Raw genomic sequence first — 16,238 nt, 5'->3', positions numbered from 1 at the left:
GCTGAGGGGCGGTCTTGATAAGTTTCCACGTCCCTCCTGTGAACCAGTGACTGGCCACCTCCCGCACCCCCATCATCGGTGCACCTGCCCCAGGCTGCTCACGGCTGGCGGTGGGGCAGACCCAGGCCAGGACTCGCATCCGCCTCTGTGTCACGGGGCCCCTCACTGGTGCCGCTGGGGTGCGGAGCGGCTTCGGGGCTCCTGCGTTTGCTTTGTGAGCCTCTTGGGTTTGCCTGGTGGTGGTGGTCCACAGGGAGGCGGACCAGGGCCGTCTGTGGGAAGCCAGGCTCGTTTTTAAGTTTTACTTTGTCATCCGGGTGCCGGTGGTGGATGGCTAACAGCCGAATAACGCGTTAAACGTACTCGGCAGTTGTAAGGGGCACCCCGACAGCAGAAGCGCACGGGTCTGGGACGTGTTTCTCTTGTGACGGAGGAGCTGGCGGGAAGCGGCCCTGGCCTTTCCCGGAGGGCGTTGGTGCAGCCGCTGTCTCCGGGCCACGCCAGCTAAAGCAGAGCCTTGGGTTCTCCTGGCGGCCACAGCGGCTGTCGCCACGTTCCTTCTAAGTAGAGTCTTGTGGATTTCATGTCCTCACCTTTTCCTTCCGCAGAAACTTTCTTGGGTGCCCAGCATCTGTGTAGCTTTAGGTACGCTCCATGCACGTAGTAACTTCACAGAGCGTTGCGACACTATTTCGTGTCACGAGGACGGACGTGTGAGACCACCACCCCCTTGACAGCAGCTCCCGTGGGAGGAGTTGAGCGGTCCCGGGAGACAGGCACCCAGCCTCGTCCTGCCCTCCTCCCTGAGGGCAAACCGTCTCCTCCCATAGCTCCGATGCGTCCCTGCTGCTGGACTGCGGGGAGGGCACCTTTGGGCAGCTGTGCCGCCACTACGGGGACGAAGTAGACCGGCTCCTGGGCACCCTCGCCGCCGTGTTCGTGTCCCATCTGCACGCGGACCACCACACGGTGAGTGGGCCGCCTCCTTCCTGGCCGCGCACCTCCGCCCGGGCCTGGGCTCGTCTGCAAGCCCGGCGCCACGTGCGTCTCCCCTTGCCACGCGGCTCCTCGGAGCTGCCCTCGCCCGGAGGCGGGCGGCTAGGTCCGCCAGAGCACCGGGCACCCAGGGGCCCCAAGGCGGGAAGGAGGTCAGGTGTGGACCTGGCTGATCCGTGTCCCTTCCTCCTTCCCAGGGCTTGTTGAACATCCTGCTGCAGAGGGAGCGGGCTCTGGTGAGTTGCATAGGACTGGACTGCCCTTTTGCTTTTCTTTGGAATGAGCGCATGCGCGCAGACACACCTCGGGCCGTAGCACGCTGTTTTCCCTGCAACGCGCGCCGTGTGCTCGGCGCTCTGATCTCCCCGTTTCAGGTGTCGCTGGGGAAGCCGTGCCACCCGCTGCTCGTAGTGGCCCCCACCCAGCTCCGGGCCTGGCTCCAGCAGTATCACACCCAGTGCCAGCCGCTGCTGCACCACGTCAGGTGAGCGCCCGGTCCGACCCCGGACGGTGAGTGCGCGAGGCAGGCTCAGATCGCAGGGAGACGGTGAGGCGGTTCCCACCTCTAAACGTTCATCTGCCCCGACACGTTTCTCCTCGGCTCTCCTTTCTGTTCCTGATCCTAGATCTTTGCCAACACTTCGCCCAGACACAGTTCCAGGGCCGAGTGCCCTCGCTCCCTGCCTCAGTGACGGAATTAAATTTTATCATAGCGATTTGGGGGGGTCCTCTCCAGTCAGTGACTTGAACTTCAGATTAAATGTTTTTTTAATTTTCTCACAGTATTATTCCTGCCAAATGCCTTCAGAAAGGAGCTGAGGTCTCCAACCCCAAAGTGGAAAGGTTGATTAGTTTGCTGCTGGAAACCTGTGGCTTGGAGGAGGTTAGGGGAGGGCCCGGGCACGGGAGGGCAGGTTGGGGGACGGGCGTGTGACGTGGGGAGGAGGGGGCGAGGCAGTAGCTGGGCCACGAGCCCGTCACCCGCTTCCTCAGTTTCAGACCTGCCTGGTCCGGCACTGCAAGCACGCCTTTGGCTGCGCGCTGGTCCACACGTCCGGCTGGAAGGTGGTCTATTCGGGGGACACCATGCCCTGTGAGGCTCTGGTCCAGATGGGTGAGTAGGGGCAGCCACTTCTGGTCCCCCCGACAATTCTGGCTGTCATCCTGACTCGCAGCCTCGTCCCAGGGCCCGGGGGCAAGCGCTGTGGGCACCCCAGGCCGAGCGGTATTCTCAGAGAGCCTGTGCTTACGCTCTAGGGAAGGATGCCACCCTCCTGATCCACGAGGCCACCTTGGAAGATGGTCTGGAAGAGGAAGCCGTGGAAAAGACACACAGGTAGCGGAGCCCTCTGAGCCTGCGTCAGCCGGTCCCCCGCTCCTCCCCGCTGCTGCTGGGCAGGTCTGCTTCCCTCCAGGGGCCCTGGGGGCTTCTGACCCCAGGCAGTTGTCTCCCGAGCCTCTGCCTTTATTTCTGCAGTGCCCTCCAGGCAAGGTTCTGGGGGAGGCGTGGCTCGGGAAGGAACTGGAAATAACGCTGAATAAGTGGGAGGCCGGGGGCAGATCTTGCGCTATTTAAGGGAAGAGCGTGTTACCCCAAGTCGGGAGCCCCTGCTTTTCTCAGAGGCGCTCACTGGCGGGAGGTCTGAGAGCACAGAGCCTGGGCTTCCCTGGGGCCGGTGGGTGGCAGCAGGAAGCCCCGCCCCCGGGTGCCCGAGCAGGCAGTCTGGGCGGGGGGTCTGCGTGACTCGCTCCCTCCAGCCTCGTGTCGCCCCGTCTCTGCAGCACCACCTCCCAGGCCATCGGCGTGGGGATGCGGATGAACGCAGGGTTCATCGTGCTGAACCACTTCAGCCAGCGCTACGCCAAGATCCCGCTCTTCAGCCCCGACTTCAACGAGAAAGTTGGCATCGCCTTTGACCACATGAAGGTCCGGGACCGCTGGGGCGGGGGGGGCGGGGTGGGTGGGGCCAAGACGCTTTCCATCCATGCGCAGAGGGCCAGCCTCGGGCCACCACCCAGCACGACTGGCACAGGGCCTTCTGGACACAGTCCATTGAGAGCCTCTTGGAGGCCCAGTCGGTGCCCAGAGTGACATCATTTGAGCTTCTGCACAAGCCTGGGAGGCAGTGTTCTCCTGAGTGGTCAAGCTGGGCCTGTTCCCACCACTGGACATTGGGGTGCCTGGGTTCTGCCCTGCTGGGCCTGACATGACGGGTCCGTCTGCCGACGGGGGTATGGCTGGTGCCTGGGAGCCGTGACGGCCTCACCCCAGCCTCTGCTTCGTCTCGCTTTGTAGGTCAGCCTGGGGGACCTTCCGACGGTGCCCAAGCTGATGGTGCCGCTGAAGGCCCTGTTCGCCGAGGACCTGGAGGAGATGGAGGAGCGCCGGGAGCGGCGGGAGCTGCGGCAGGTGCGGGCGGCCCTGCTCGCCGGCAAGGACGCGGAGCCCCCGCGGAAACGGGCCTCTGCCACACAGCCTCCGAGCCCGCAGAGCAAGAAGGTCAGGGCCCAGTAGCGACATGGGGCTGCGGAGCCGCTGCGCGCTGGAGGAGAGGAGGCCCACGTCGATGCCGTGCACGCCGTGTCTTCGGTCTGTCAGGTGCAGTCAGGGTGCACCCCCACCCCGCTGCGGCCCAGCCATCCCCTCTGTACCCAGAGGCAGCCAGGCCCCAGGAGCGCGGGGCTGTGGATGCGAAGCCTCCAGGAAAAGCGTCTCCAAGGACGGAACACAGTGAAGGTCGCGTTTGGAACCCGAGTGCTTTTGTCCCTGTGCCGTCGCTGGGGACCCAGGGTGCCCGGAGACAGCTTGATGGTAAGCCTTCCCGTTGTTCCAGCGAAAGAGGCGGCCGCTTGCTTGCCCCGTGACCAGAACCACTCACCGCCCTACAGAGTGCTGAGAAATACTGCGTGGGGTGGCTCCGGTGCCTTCCTTTTTGAGGATGAACAGCACTGAGGTTAGTGTTTGAAAAGAGAGAATCTTCAAAGAAAGATGCCTCTAGTATTTGCATATTCTTCCCTCCGGGGAGACTAGAGGAGGAGCTTTAAAGTTTCAGGTGCTGGGAGGCGCAGACCCGCAGACCAAGGACCAGACTTGCCGTGACCTTGGGCTCCCTCCCGAGGCAGCGCCTGGCATCAACTCCCGTGGCCCCTTGAGCTTGTTAGTAAAACAAGATAGGCCACACTCAGGGATAATAAATCTTTTAATAACATTACCATTGACGACTATGTGTACATGTTTAAAGGTTACTAACTTTCAACCCCCCCGGGCCTCATTACAAATTGGGTACTGAACTGCCCTGCCAGCAAGCGAGCAAAGCTGTTCACGTCAAAAGTTTGCAAGTCCCAATGTCGGAGGAGGGTTATTTTACACTTTTTGTTGGGAAAAATAATAGCATTTAAGTTTTTCATTGTACACCTGTACATGGGTTTGGATTGAATGGCTCAAATTAAACAAATATAGATTTCATATATACAAATATTATATCCTGTATAGGTATGTCTATTTTAAAAGGATAAAACTGTAAGAGTTGGGCTTTGCATGCATGACCCGAATCTATTTCTTACTCCCTTCATCCCAGCTGTGACCAGGCTCCCCGGGTTTCCTCCCCGAGGGCAGGGGGGGCTTCGTGGGGAGGGTGAGCAAAGCTCTCCACGCCGCAGGGCCGAGGGCGCAGGCCTGGGGTCTCCGCGGGCTGGTTTCTCCTTCCTGTCTGAGCTTTGGGTAACAGGATTATTGCTATTCACCTGGGACCTCCAGAAAGAGGCGACCCCACATCTTCGTGCCCTGGATGCCCCGATGCTCCTGGGCGGCTGCACTTAGCGACACCTAGTGTTGGTGGGGGGAAGAGGGGTGGCCTGGGGAGCTACCTTTGGGCCCTCCAGACACGCTCAAGGTCATTTTTTAAATTCAGAGATAGAAAACCATAAGATAGGAAAGGGAGCTTCAGTCCACGGCGTGGAGAAGTAAAACTCTTTGTCAGATGTTGTTTTTAGCCATTTCCTGTAGAGCCCACGGAGGAAGGTTCGCCCTGGCCGGCCCTCCCCTGCGAAGCAGCAGGCCGGTCAGGGACCCGGGCTTCTCAGCTTCTGTAAGCGAGCCCCCCCACCCCATCCCCGCTCTGTACCATCAGGCTGGTCGCGCAGGACTCGCTGTGGCCGTCAGCTCAGGCGACAGGCAGCCAGGGCAGACCGGCCGCTGGGCCCTCCATGCCCCACCCCGCAGAGGACGTTTCTGAGACACAGGCCCCTGGGTGGACGGGGCTGTCACTTGGCGTGGAGGCTGAAAGGGGGTCAAAATAGGCACAAAGTCGAAAGGCAAAGATCAAACAAAAGGCCAGAGTCCCCACCCGGAGGGAACGCACAAAATCTGCGCGGCCAACACCTGCCACGTGGGTGTCTGCCACGCTCCAGCCTCGCAGCGGCCGTGACAGTGCAGAGCCGCGGGAACACGCGTGTGGCGGTGCCGCTCAGAGGGCCGTGCTCTCTGACTCCTCTGGGTCCCTCTTCTCAGCCACTGAGCACCGCCGCATGTGCTCCCGGGGACCGAGGCGCAGCGCCGAGCCCAGCTCCACGTGGATGGAGGGGACGTCCAAGTGGACCAGATCTGGAAGGCGGCAGAGAGAGGTGCTGAGGGGGCTGCCCGCTCCCGAGGCACAGCTGGCGGGCAGGACGGCGCGAGGAGCGGGCAGGGCTTTGGTCACGGAAGGGCCAGTGCGTCTGGGGGCCGCCGCGGCACCCACCACATCGCAGGGCCAGGGCAGGGCTGGCCTGCTTCGCCTGTGGACCCAGACGTCCAGATCCTGCCCATGGGCCAGCTTGCCAAGCCGGGCCACGTGACACTTACACCCATAAAAGGATGCTTCTGGCCGGGTCTCGGTGACACCTTCCGGGGAATTTCAGGGCTGCCTTTAGTTCCCTAAAGTCTGCGGGGCTAGGGTTACAGGCTGGGGAGACAGACTTCCCCCAAGTGTGTGAATGAGTGGGGGGAGCCCTCGCTCAAGACCACGAACGGTACCCTTGGGGTGGCTGGTGGAGGCAGGGCGGGGTCCCCCTCAGGACCCCAGAAATAAGGGGAGCAGACTGCTCCCTAACAGTGGGCACCCCATCACCCCGGCACTAGGGAAACCACTCACCTCCAGTTCCACCCCTACTGGGGGCACTTAAGGGTCACTTCCTGGGAGATGCTCAGGAGGAAGGTCCCTGAGGCAACAGGCTCGGCGTCTGTCCAGACCTCAGCTGGCAGCTCAGTGCAGGCCAGGCCACGGGGCTGCGGGGCCTGGAGGGGCGGCTGCCCCCAGGTGGGCATTGGACAGCCGCTCCCTGACTCCTTGGGGGCCGCAGGGGGCTAAGGGGACCCTGCATCTTTTGCTCAGGCCTGTTCCTTCCTCCCAGGGCTGCTCAGCCTCTGGCCTCCACACAGCCTCGCTGTCCCTGGGCAGCGTGCTGTCCCCGGACCGAGGACATGCAGCTGGACGGGGAGCAGCCCTGGGCCAGACGGGGTGGGGCACCCCGTGTTTCTGTAAAGCGAACATTCCGCCCAAGGAGGACCAACGCAAGCGGACAGACATACGTTCAGACACTGTCCTCAAAGACACACAAACATGGAAGCTCTGGGACGAAGGTCCTTCTCTCTCCACCCAGCCCCCAAACAGGGCCCCCGCCTGACCGAGCAGAGCCTGGGGGTCTGCCGGTGCCCCACGGCCGGCCTGGACTGTGAGGGGCAGCACGAGCCCTGGGGCTGGGATTCTGGATTGAAAGTGCCGTCCCTGTCACCAGGGGAGCGGAACCCCGGGCGGTTTCCTACCCTGCCTGGGCCTCAGCAGCCGCTGGGCGGATACAGGAGGGAAGGTGCCTGCAGGTGAAGGACGTGCAGCCCCGAGGCGAGTTGCCCAGCTGCCATCCTGGCTGCTCCCTTGGACGCCTGAGCCAGAAGGTGACTCAGGTAGCCTAAGCTTGGGGCGGGGAGAAGGTCCACTGGCCGCCGGGAAAGGGGAGGCCTGTCTCTGTGTCAGAGGCCCCAGAAGGGCCTGTCCCGGGGCCCGCTGGATGCCCTGGAGCTGTTTCTGTCAGGGGTCTGCAGCCTGCAGCTCAGCAGCTTCCCTGGGGGAACTGGGGGGGGCACCCTCCCCTTCTTTGCTCTGGCTGCCCCTTTCTGACTGAGGCCAAGACCCTTGCCTCCTCCGGCTTCCTTCCTGTTCTTGCCTTAGTTTTCCTTTGGAGCATCTACTCCTACAGGAGGAGGAGACCAGGCAGAAGCTGGTAACAAAGGCTCTGAGTACTTCACTGAGTTGGACAGAAGGGCCCTGGCTGGCTCTATACACTGGGGATAAATTCTAGAACGAACACTATGGACTCTTCAGGATTTGCCAACCGTCCTAGCTGGAGCTCAGGCTCCAGGCCCCGCGGTGGAGGATGTGGCCATGGCAGCGGGCGGGTCCTCTCCCTGGGGCCCTTCCCTGAACCAGGGGTGCACATGCATCTCCCCGACACTGGGCACCTGTCTGTAGCAGGTCAGCCAGTGACACAAGGACACAAGGGACAGGGCTGTCACCCCCTCAATCTAAACCGAAATGGGCGGGCAGCAGCTGGGATGAGGTGACTGGCCAGAGAAGGGGAGGGAGGCCTGTTTCTTCCCCATCTCCTCCTCAGAAAAGGAGGAAGCCAGTGAGCCCCAAGGCCGCAGAGGCTGCCGTGCAGGTCGGGGCGCATGCAGAGCGCGGGGCTGCGGCCTGGCTGCGAGCGGAGGGGCGAGGCCGGGGCCGCTTACCCTGGAATCCCCCTCACGTATCCACAGCTGCGGCCCCCGTGTCACACAGCTGCGAGGACACAGCGACAGGATTCGGAAAAAGGAATAAATACGATGAGACGAATGGAACACGGACCACGCCCAGCATCACGGTCAGAGGGACCACAGAAAACCATCACTGACCATGCGGCTCAGACCCCCGCCCGCCCTGCGGGACGACGGGCCAGGCTGCCGCTGCTGGAGGACATCAGGACAGGACAGGCACGAGACGACTGCTAAAGGGCAGCAGCTCTGAGCCGGGCAAGAGGGAAGGGGGCCGCCACACCTCCCCAGGGCCCCTCCCATCCAGCAAGGGCTCCTCTAGAACCACCAGCGGGAAGTGGTGCTCACTGGTTAGAACTTTTCCTTAGCTTTTTATAAGCCTCAGGGTGGGTGGAGCAGCTGGACCTGGCACCGTTCATCACAGCAAAGATAAAGCAGCCGCGCACGTGCGCCAGGCTGGCCCTTCCTGCGCAGCGAGGCGCTAAGCCCGCAGGCTCACCTCCACCTGATGGAGGGGAAAACGGCACGCCTGGAGAGGGACGTGGCGGCAAAAGCATGACCCGTTACAAGTCCCAGGGCACCCGGGACCCAGGGCCAAACTGCTCTCTCGTGTGTGTGTGTGTGTGTGTGTGTGTGTGTGTGGTGTGTGTATGTGGTTGTGTGTGTGTGGTGTGTGTGTGTGTGTGTGTGTGTGTGTGTTATGCTTACACAGTTTCCTGGAGGAAAATAGCTCATCTTTGACTTTAAATTTAAAGCAAAACTAAATTTAGTCTTCGTGGGCTTCTCTAACCAGGGGGCACGCACCTTTTCTGAAACTGACCCCTTTCTAAATACGTATTGCTAGAAAAACAGTTTTCTAATAAGGCTTCTTTAGCGAAGAGGGAAAAAACAGCCTCTGCTCTGCCATCACAATCCAGCCCCTCCTGCAGCAGCCCCTCCAAAGGCGCAGGCCGCTCAGCCCCCAGCTGAAGAGCAGGATCAGAACCCTGGGCTGGCAGGCGTTCAATTGAGAGAAATCCCCCAGGGAGCCCCCTCCCCGCAGGACAACCGGCCACCAGGGCTATCCACGGTCTCACGGGGGCTTCTAAGGAGACCAGCCCAGATGCCACGCACGTGGTCAGGGCCATCCTTGGCAAGTAGGGTCCATCCCCTGCAGAGTCCCCGGAGGTCGCTCTGCACGGCCACCGCACTAAAACTCACGGAGACGCTGCACGCGCGGCAGTTACCTGTGGACATGCTCTCCCCGGGGGACACACCGTCCAGCGCGGGATGCTCAGCGGATTGCGGGCTGGAGGCTGCGAGGCTGACGGCGGGCGGCTCGGGGGGTGGCAGGGTGGGCCTCTGCCGGGGCTTCGGGGTGGGCCGCGACTTGCTGAGAGTGCCCATGAAGCCGGAGGGGGAGGCCAGCGGGGGCGCCGCGGCCGCCGGGGAGAGCTGGCCCGAGGCCAGGGAGTACCCCGGGGGGCAGCTCAGTCCGTAGGGTGATGGGGTGCTGGGGGGCGTGGGGGACAGGCTGAGTGGGGACGGCTGGCCGGCAGGTGGCTCAGGCAGGGGCCCCGGCTGGCCAAAGGGGACCTTGGGTGGAATGGGTGCCAGCTTCTTGGAAACTGAAAGAGGAAGCATAGAACACGGGGTTCAGTGACACCCATCATCCCTGTGGCTGTCAGCAAGCCCCCACCCGCCATCACCTCCACTCCCAGCTCCTGCTGAGAGCAGCCAACACCGTTTCTTAAAATTCACCTAGAACTGCGTATCTGCCCATCTGTTCACTAATTTCTCCTCCTCTCCTCTGGATTCCTGCTATGATCAGCACACACACCCCCAGCCAAACGGGAGAACACATTTCCCATGCCCAGGCCGTGGCTGAGTTCCCAGGGTCCTCCCATCACTTCCAAGTAGTGCACCTGTCAGGGGGCCTTCGAGGAGGGAGGAGTCTGGACGCAGCGTCCAGGACGGGACAACTAGAGACCGGCTTGCGGCAGTGGACCCTGGACAGAGCAACCGTCCCCGGGACGGGAAGCTCTGACTTTTGGCTGAACCTGCCCAATGGCTCTGGGATCCCGTAACAGTGACCTATAACCAAGTCCTCTGGCCACGGAGGCCCAGAGCCTCCAGCACGCTGCCTGTCTTTCCCTGTGCTTCCCCTCAGTCCTGTGGACTTGCCTCAGAGGTGTTTTCCCTTCCAGAACCCTGGGTGTAGACGTGCACAGACCTGCATCGTTTGTTCGAAGTGCATCACTGCCCCAGCCCCGCTGCACTGCCTTCATTCCCCTCTTCTTATCTGCTTAGTCACGCTTAGTCATGATGTGTTCATCATGCCTTTAAATGGAAAGGAACTGGCAAAGATGACGAGTTCTAATATTTAGAAGATCCCTTGGTGGACAAACGTCTCGAGAAAGCGACCACTCATCTATCAGACTGAGGGCTGGCCGTGGGCAGCACTTACTCTCGAGGAAACTGTCTTTTTAAGCCCTCAAGGAGGCATCGTCCTTCCCCCTACTCCCCACCCACCCCCGACGGAACAGAATCTATTCCAACGATGCCGCGTGCACCTCCCTGGCTCCTTGGTGTGCAGTGCAGAAAAGTAAGGGTGCCACTCTCCTGAGTCCCATCAACTTGGGTTCAAATTCCTATCCCGTCTCACCTGCTGCAAGCTGGGGGATTTTATTTAAACCTCTTGTATGGGGCTTCCCTGGTGGCACAGTGGTTGAGAATCTGTCTGCCGATGCAGGGGACACAGGCTCGAGCCCTGGTCCGGGAAGATCCCACATGCTGTGGAGCAACTCAGTCCGTGCACCACAACTACTGAGCCTGTGCTCTAGAGCCCACAAGCCACAACTACTGAGCCCACACGCCACAACTACTGAAGCCCACATGCCTACAGCCTGTGCTCCACAATAAGAGAAGCCACCGCCATGAGAAGCCCGCACACTGCAACGAAGAGTACCCCTACTCGCTGCAACTAGAGGAAGCTCGCACGCAGCAAAGACCCAACAGAGCCAAAATAAATTTTTAAAAAATAATAAATAAATAAATAAAATAAACCTTTTGTATGCACTGGAAAGAATCACATTTCCTCCACAGTACTGTAATAATTACATGGGATCATGTATGTCAAGCACCACACAGTCATGACTTAAAACCACTTTTCAGCCCTATTGGCTGATGCAGGCATTACGTGCTTCTCATCCAGTGGAGACTCTAGGGGTCAGCACTTGAACACGTCTTCCCCCGAGGGAGCCGGAATGTCTGTGGTGGCATTTACCACCCCAGGTAGGGACAGGCCTAGGTCATGATGTAAGACTGTAGGCACATCGTCAAAAGACTGAGGGGGTACAAAACAAAACTCAGCGTGCCATTTGTGGGCCGTGGTGTGCCTTTCAAATGATGGCGCTGAGCTGCTGAATGTCACCTGGGAAACCCCTGCCTGGGTCCAATGGGCTGTGAAGAATGAGAGGGCCAACGTCCCACTGGCTTTGGGAAGCCGTATGGCCTGGAACAGGAGCCCTGACCCCACTGGACAGAACAGCTTAGCCATCACCCTGCCCTGCGCAGCTGGGGGAGGGTTAAAAGCCGTGTAAACTAAGACAGCCAGAGAATTCTATCAGGACCGCAAGGGAAACGTGTTATTGCTGCATAAAGCCCTGGCACGCTCAAATTCCTCCACTGCCACTTTGGCCAACCTCCTGTGTTGCAAGGTGCCCTCACATGACCCTCGGTGTCCTGAGCTCACCACAGGTGGCCCAGCAGCAACACCCTTGTACTACAGTTCCACATTCACCCGTCTGCAGAGGCCACGTCTGCTGCTCTGTTAGAGCCTCGGGGCTCTCTACACATAGCAGAGGCTCAACAAACCTTTGTAGGGCGTGTAAGGGATGAACGGGGATGAGCAGGATGGAAGGGCTGGGTGAGGTCAGGCTCGGATGATGGGCTCACACAGCAGCCCGCAGCCAGGATGGCCGGGAGGGGCCCTGTGTGAGGATAAGGAGAACCAGCCCGGTCCCACGTCCCAGAGCTAAAGGCACAACCTAGAAGCCAGACAGGCCTGAACTGAGAACAAATTAGACAATGTGCTGTTTTAAGCACCTCACAGACTTTGTGATGACAGAAGGTGAAAAAAAAGGTGGCTCTGATGAACACACATCCCATGCAGCCCCCATTTATGAGATATCGCCATGGAGCATGTCTTGGCTTTGGGGAATCATTTCAGGGAGAATAACGGGGCCTTCTGCAGTGGGTTTCAGTGGCAGAAATCTGGGGTGGGCAGCTCATGGGCCAGTGGACAAATGTTCAGGCCTCCACTAAAGAAATATCACAGGGCAGGCCTCCTGCAGAAACAGTCTCAATTCCGCCTCTGTGTCCCCTTCTACAAATAATCCAGGGGTAGGCAGCTGGGCTGGACCCCAGCTGGGGCAGGGGGCTCCTGGGGAAGACTCCACACTGCATTTTAAATGGTGGTGGGAAGCCTGGCAGAGTCGATGAAGACATGTCATCCCAGGCGATGATTCTGCAGAAAGGTCCTGGTGGACGGGAAGCAGTGCCCCGTGGCTGCCCCCACCACACCCCCGAGCCCACTGTTCAAATGAGTAAACCGAGGAATAACGATGCAACGACCCCTCTTGGGGTTGGCTAACTTCCCAAAGCTCTCATGCGCAGTAATTCTTCATGAAACCAGTTTCTAAATCTCCGTGAGAATGGAGGGACATGTTTCCAGACGGTGTGACAGCTGTCTGGCCCGAGCCCCCCAAGCCCCCCGAGCCCGGAGGCCGTGACATACCTTTCCGGAGGGTGTGAGGACTCTGGTCTGTGGGCAGCTGGCTGGGGCTGGCACCCGGCTGCATCCCGGGCTGCATCCCTGCACTGGGCGTCCCCTGGCTGGAACCTGGACTTCCTTTCTGCCCAGATCCTGGAGAAAGTTCCTTGCTTTTAGAAGTGCTGAAACACAAGCACACAGGACAAAAGAAAGCCCCTGGACTCAGGTAACTTCAGCAGCAGCACAGTGAACTGAATACGTGTTTCTCTAGGCAGGTATGGTCCTCTCAGCCCTTCTGAAAGCCTTCAAAGATGCCCACGGAGGTGACCATCCTCTCTTGGGGCTCTGAGGGCCTGGGTTCCACCCTCATCCCCGTGTGGCACCCGTGGCCAGCTCCCTCTCTGGGCCTCTGCCCTCTCTCCAGCAGGTGACCATCCCAGCAAGTCTCCTATTTGTCCATTTCCTCTGCCGGCCATCAGCCGCTGCTTCCTGAGGACTCCCTCTCCCCTCCCACATCCCTCAGACGAAACTGAAGCCCATGAGTCCACGGCCAGAGCTGGCGACCCCTCGTCCTCTCCAGTGGAGCCATCAGCAACCACGCCATCCAGGGTCACTACCCTCCCCCCCCACCCCCCAACTCTGATTGTCACTTCCCCATTTCTCAGGGAAAATACCTTCTACTCATTAAAAAACAAACAAACAAACAAAAACCCCCTGCAATCCCTTCACTTAGGGGGTTGGTTTTTGTGTGTATGTGTCTGTGTGTCTGTGCGCGCGCACGCGTACATGCGAAGACTGGGTTGAGAGGTTCAGCTTCCCAGAGTCTCCAAAGTTTTTCCAGCGGTGGCCATGGAGGAATACTGCGCACCCTAACAGAAAGCACAGTGCCTCTGAGTGAAGGAGCTTTCCTGCTTCTCTGAACTGCTGCTTTAGGACAGACAGAAACAAACGGCAAAGCAGTCTCCTGTGCAATCCCCACTCCTAGAATCTCCTCTGACCACGTCCCTTTCAAGGAAGGGCCAGGGATGCCCGCCTTCCCCTGCGACCCTGGGTATGAACGACCACATGCCGTGACGTGTGCCTTGACGGCTCAGATTGCGTTTTTCATCTTTGGAGCGACAAGGGCTGCCCTGCATAACAGTTCATGGAACTAGCGCTGGAATGAGCGTGCTCCCCGTCTTTTTTCTTCCTCTGCAAGAACGAGATGCAGTCACACCACAGGCTGCAAAGGTCACCAGGCCCAGCATGACCACGGCACCTCCATTCTTTACCTGATTTGCACCCATTTTAGCAGTAAAATGGTCTCTATGCGTCTAAAGGTAGAGGAGAGGAAGGGAGAAACACTGAAATTCTAAATTTCACAATAGGGAAGCTGTAATAGCATAGGAGGGGGACACAGGGAGCTGGGGACTCAGATTCCTCGCCTGGCCTTAGCTTAGCAAGCTGCCACCTTACACGTGTGCCTGGGATGCTGTTCTTGGAAAGCCTGGGCTCCATCTGATAATCCAGGCGTCTGTGAATGCCTTACCTGCTGCAGAAGCCAAACCAGGATGCTTAGAAAAGGAGGGAAATGACCAACTCCAAGAGGCTTTGAGTGGATGCAGCAAACCCAGACCAGCACTGCGGTCAGTGCACCGCAGGCCAGACTGACCCAGGCTGGGGGGGTTGGTGGGGGGAGGACGACAGCGCCCTGTTTACCTGATCCGCTCAGCCCCGGGCTGGAGGCCGAGGCCGGATGGAGAGAGCGCGGGCACCGCGGGGCCGTCGGGGGTCTGCTCCGGGAGGGGCGACGGCAAGGGCGGGGCGAGCTCCGCGGACGGTGCTGGGGGCTGCATGGTGGGCGGGGCGCAGGACGCCTTCCGGCCGGCCGAGGAGCCTCTTCGAGCCACCCACGACGTGTCCATGACCCTCACGCCCATGCTGGCCAGGGACAGAGACACTCAGGCTTAGCCGCGCGTGCCGGGCGCCGGGGTTCCCTCCCCCACCAAGCGCCCCGCAGCGCAGCCCGAGCATCTCCTGGACCAGGGAAGCGAGGCAGCTGCCAGCCGTGCTCCACGGACAGAGGTGCTTGAGCATCCCGGCAGCTCCGGGCGGGGCTCCCACCAGCGGCCCGGGCACCGCTGGCCTTAGGACCACTGCCCGCCCAACAAGCTCCCCAGAATCCAAGCTTCCCTCAGAGCAGAGAGCGGCCTCACTGGGGGGCACCCACTCCTCCCAAGTGGGAGGTGAAGGCGGGCGGGACAGCGGGGGGGGGGCATCAGACTACAACAGGGCACCAGCCAGTAGGGGACATCTAAACATTCATCTTCCTTCTTTTTGCCACCTGGGGATAGAGTGCACGGGACAGACTCAGGATTCCTGCGCCAGCCCCAGGGTGCTGGCTGAGCTACAACCTCTGCAGGGTCTACACAGCAGGGAAGGGCTGATCATGCCTCTGGTCAGTCCCCAGCCCGACTCCATTTTAACGAGGGGAAGACAGTCAGCTTTGAGTAAATCGGCCAAAGCAACCAGCCACACACATTCACCCCCTTGCAGAGCTCCCTAAGGCATAGCTCGCTTAGTGGTCAGAGACTGAGCGTGGCCTCGTAGCTACCCAAGGATACCGTACCTTTGGATTTTCCTAAGGCTGCAGGGACAGAAACATACAGATATTAGTGTCGAAAAAACTGCGCCCTCCTTGGGACACACAGCTTGTCCCTGTCAAGGTCTGTCTTTTCTCTTGTGTCTGTCAAGGCTAAGCCTGGGGCTTTTGCTGTGCCATGAAATTGTTCCAGTTTAGCTGGTCTCTCTAGTTAAAGTGACTTTTCTGTTTGTACAGGTGAAAATCATCCTACCAAGCTTGCAGGGGAATAAAGAGAGATGCCAAAGAGCTGACACAGGTCAGGAATAGGGAGGAAAAAAAATCCGTGGGAGCAGCAGTCTGCTCTCTTCTCAGTTAATGATTTAGAAGGTGGTTAATGCCCTCCTCTGGTCTAGGAGGTGACTGGTTCCACAGTACGCAGTCGAGGCCTTCATTGACTAAGGCCAGAGCCAACCCTTCCAGTATTAAGGGAGACACGGACATTCACGCAGGGAGAACACCAGCCAGCACGGGTCTCCCCTGCGTATGTGCACAGAGGGTCGTACTCATGCCCACGCTAGTCAGAAGCAAAGAGCTATTACAGCATGACATTCTAGCCACCTCACAGAGGGGCAGCAAGATTCAAAGAAAAGGTCCACGTTTGGGGATCGGTCGTAGCAGGTGGGATGTGGGTCCTTTAAGGAAATGTGCGGGGATGGACCCTCCGTGAGGCGCACAGAGGAGAACGATGCTACAGCCGCGCGCACAGGGGACAGACGGCTTCTGACGCACTTTCCCCTGGGGGCGGGGACCCGGAGACCCCTTCCTGTCGAGTGCCACTGTTAATATTTCTCATCTCCAAGGCATCTTGGGGGCGGCCAGTCTCTCTCCAGGACCCACCTCGCAAGTCATCTTGCCTCTGAGGATCCTCCACCAATAAACAAGCACCTTCTATACGAGATCTAATCACCCCTGGAGGCCACTCAAAACTCTGGGACAGGGTCCGATTGCGTCCCCCGGTATTCAAAGTGGGCTGCAGGGGGATATCAAACTATGCCCCTTGGGCTTCCAAGTTTATCAGGCTGAAAAAGAGCAAAAAGCTTAATATTCCACTTGGGGAAGCAAACCGATACCACTTAGTT

At 59.6% G+C, this 16,238-nt stretch overlaps 2 protein-coding genes across 6 annotated transcripts in view; one reads left to right on the top strand and one right to left on the bottom strand.

Annotated features, from left to right (window-relative positions):
• Nucleotides 1–4,472, top strand: part of ELAC2 (elaC ribonuclease Z 2) — a 28,834-nt gene extending 24,362 nt beyond the window's left edge. For both annotated transcript variants that reach the window (XM_081219451.1, XM_081219450.1), the window contains 8 exons: nucleotides 831–969; nucleotides 1,194–1,232; nucleotides 1,371–1,480; nucleotides 1,780–1,879; nucleotides 1,990–2,110; nucleotides 2,254–2,332; nucleotides 2,779–2,923; nucleotides 3,293–4,472. In XM_081219451.1, coding sequence (XP_081075577.1) covers nucleotides 831–969; nucleotides 1,194–1,232; nucleotides 1,371–1,480; nucleotides 1,780–1,879; nucleotides 1,990–2,110; nucleotides 2,254–2,332; nucleotides 2,779–2,923; nucleotides 3,293–3,511 — 952 coding nt within the window. In that variant the 3' untranslated portion in view covers nucleotides 3,512–4,472. The remainder of the gene's footprint in view (nucleotides 1–830; nucleotides 970–1,193; nucleotides 1,233–1,370; nucleotides 1,481–1,779; nucleotides 1,880–1,989; nucleotides 2,111–2,253; nucleotides 2,333–2,778; nucleotides 2,924–3,292) is intronic.
• A 115-nt stretch (nucleotides 4,473–4,587) lies between these two features.
• ARHGAP44 (Rho GTPase activating protein 44) overlaps nucleotides 4,588–16,238 on the bottom strand; it is a 142,819-nt gene continuing 131,168 nt past the window's right edge. The window contains exons 17-21 of one of the 4 annotated variants that reach the window (XM_081219459.1): nucleotides 14,235–14,456; nucleotides 12,561–12,718; nucleotides 9,010–9,390; nucleotides 7,763–7,811; nucleotides 5,528–5,599 (exon numbers count right to left, since the gene is read on the bottom strand). In XM_081219459.1, coding sequence (XP_081075585.1) covers nucleotides 7,804–7,811; nucleotides 9,010–9,390; nucleotides 12,561–12,718; nucleotides 14,235–14,456 — 769 coding nt within the window. In that variant the 3' untranslated portion in view covers nucleotides 5,528–5,599; nucleotides 7,763–7,803. Of the gene's footprint in view, nucleotides 7,812–8,567; nucleotides 9,391–12,560; nucleotides 12,719–14,234; nucleotides 14,457–16,238 lie in introns of those variants that run through there. The other 3 variants (XM_081219457.1, XM_081219458.1, XM_081219456.1) reach the window with 3 other exon arrangements.

This window comes from Mesoplodon bidens, assembly GCF_964165515.1.
Source record: "Mesoplodon bidens genome assembly, chromosome: 19".
NCBI classification, from domain to species: Eukaryota; Metazoa; Chordata; class Mammalia; order Artiodactyla; family Ziphiidae; genus Mesoplodon; species Mesoplodon bidens.
Note: the sequence above shows the minus strand (reverse complement) of the source record. Positions and strands in the feature narration are given on the sequence as shown.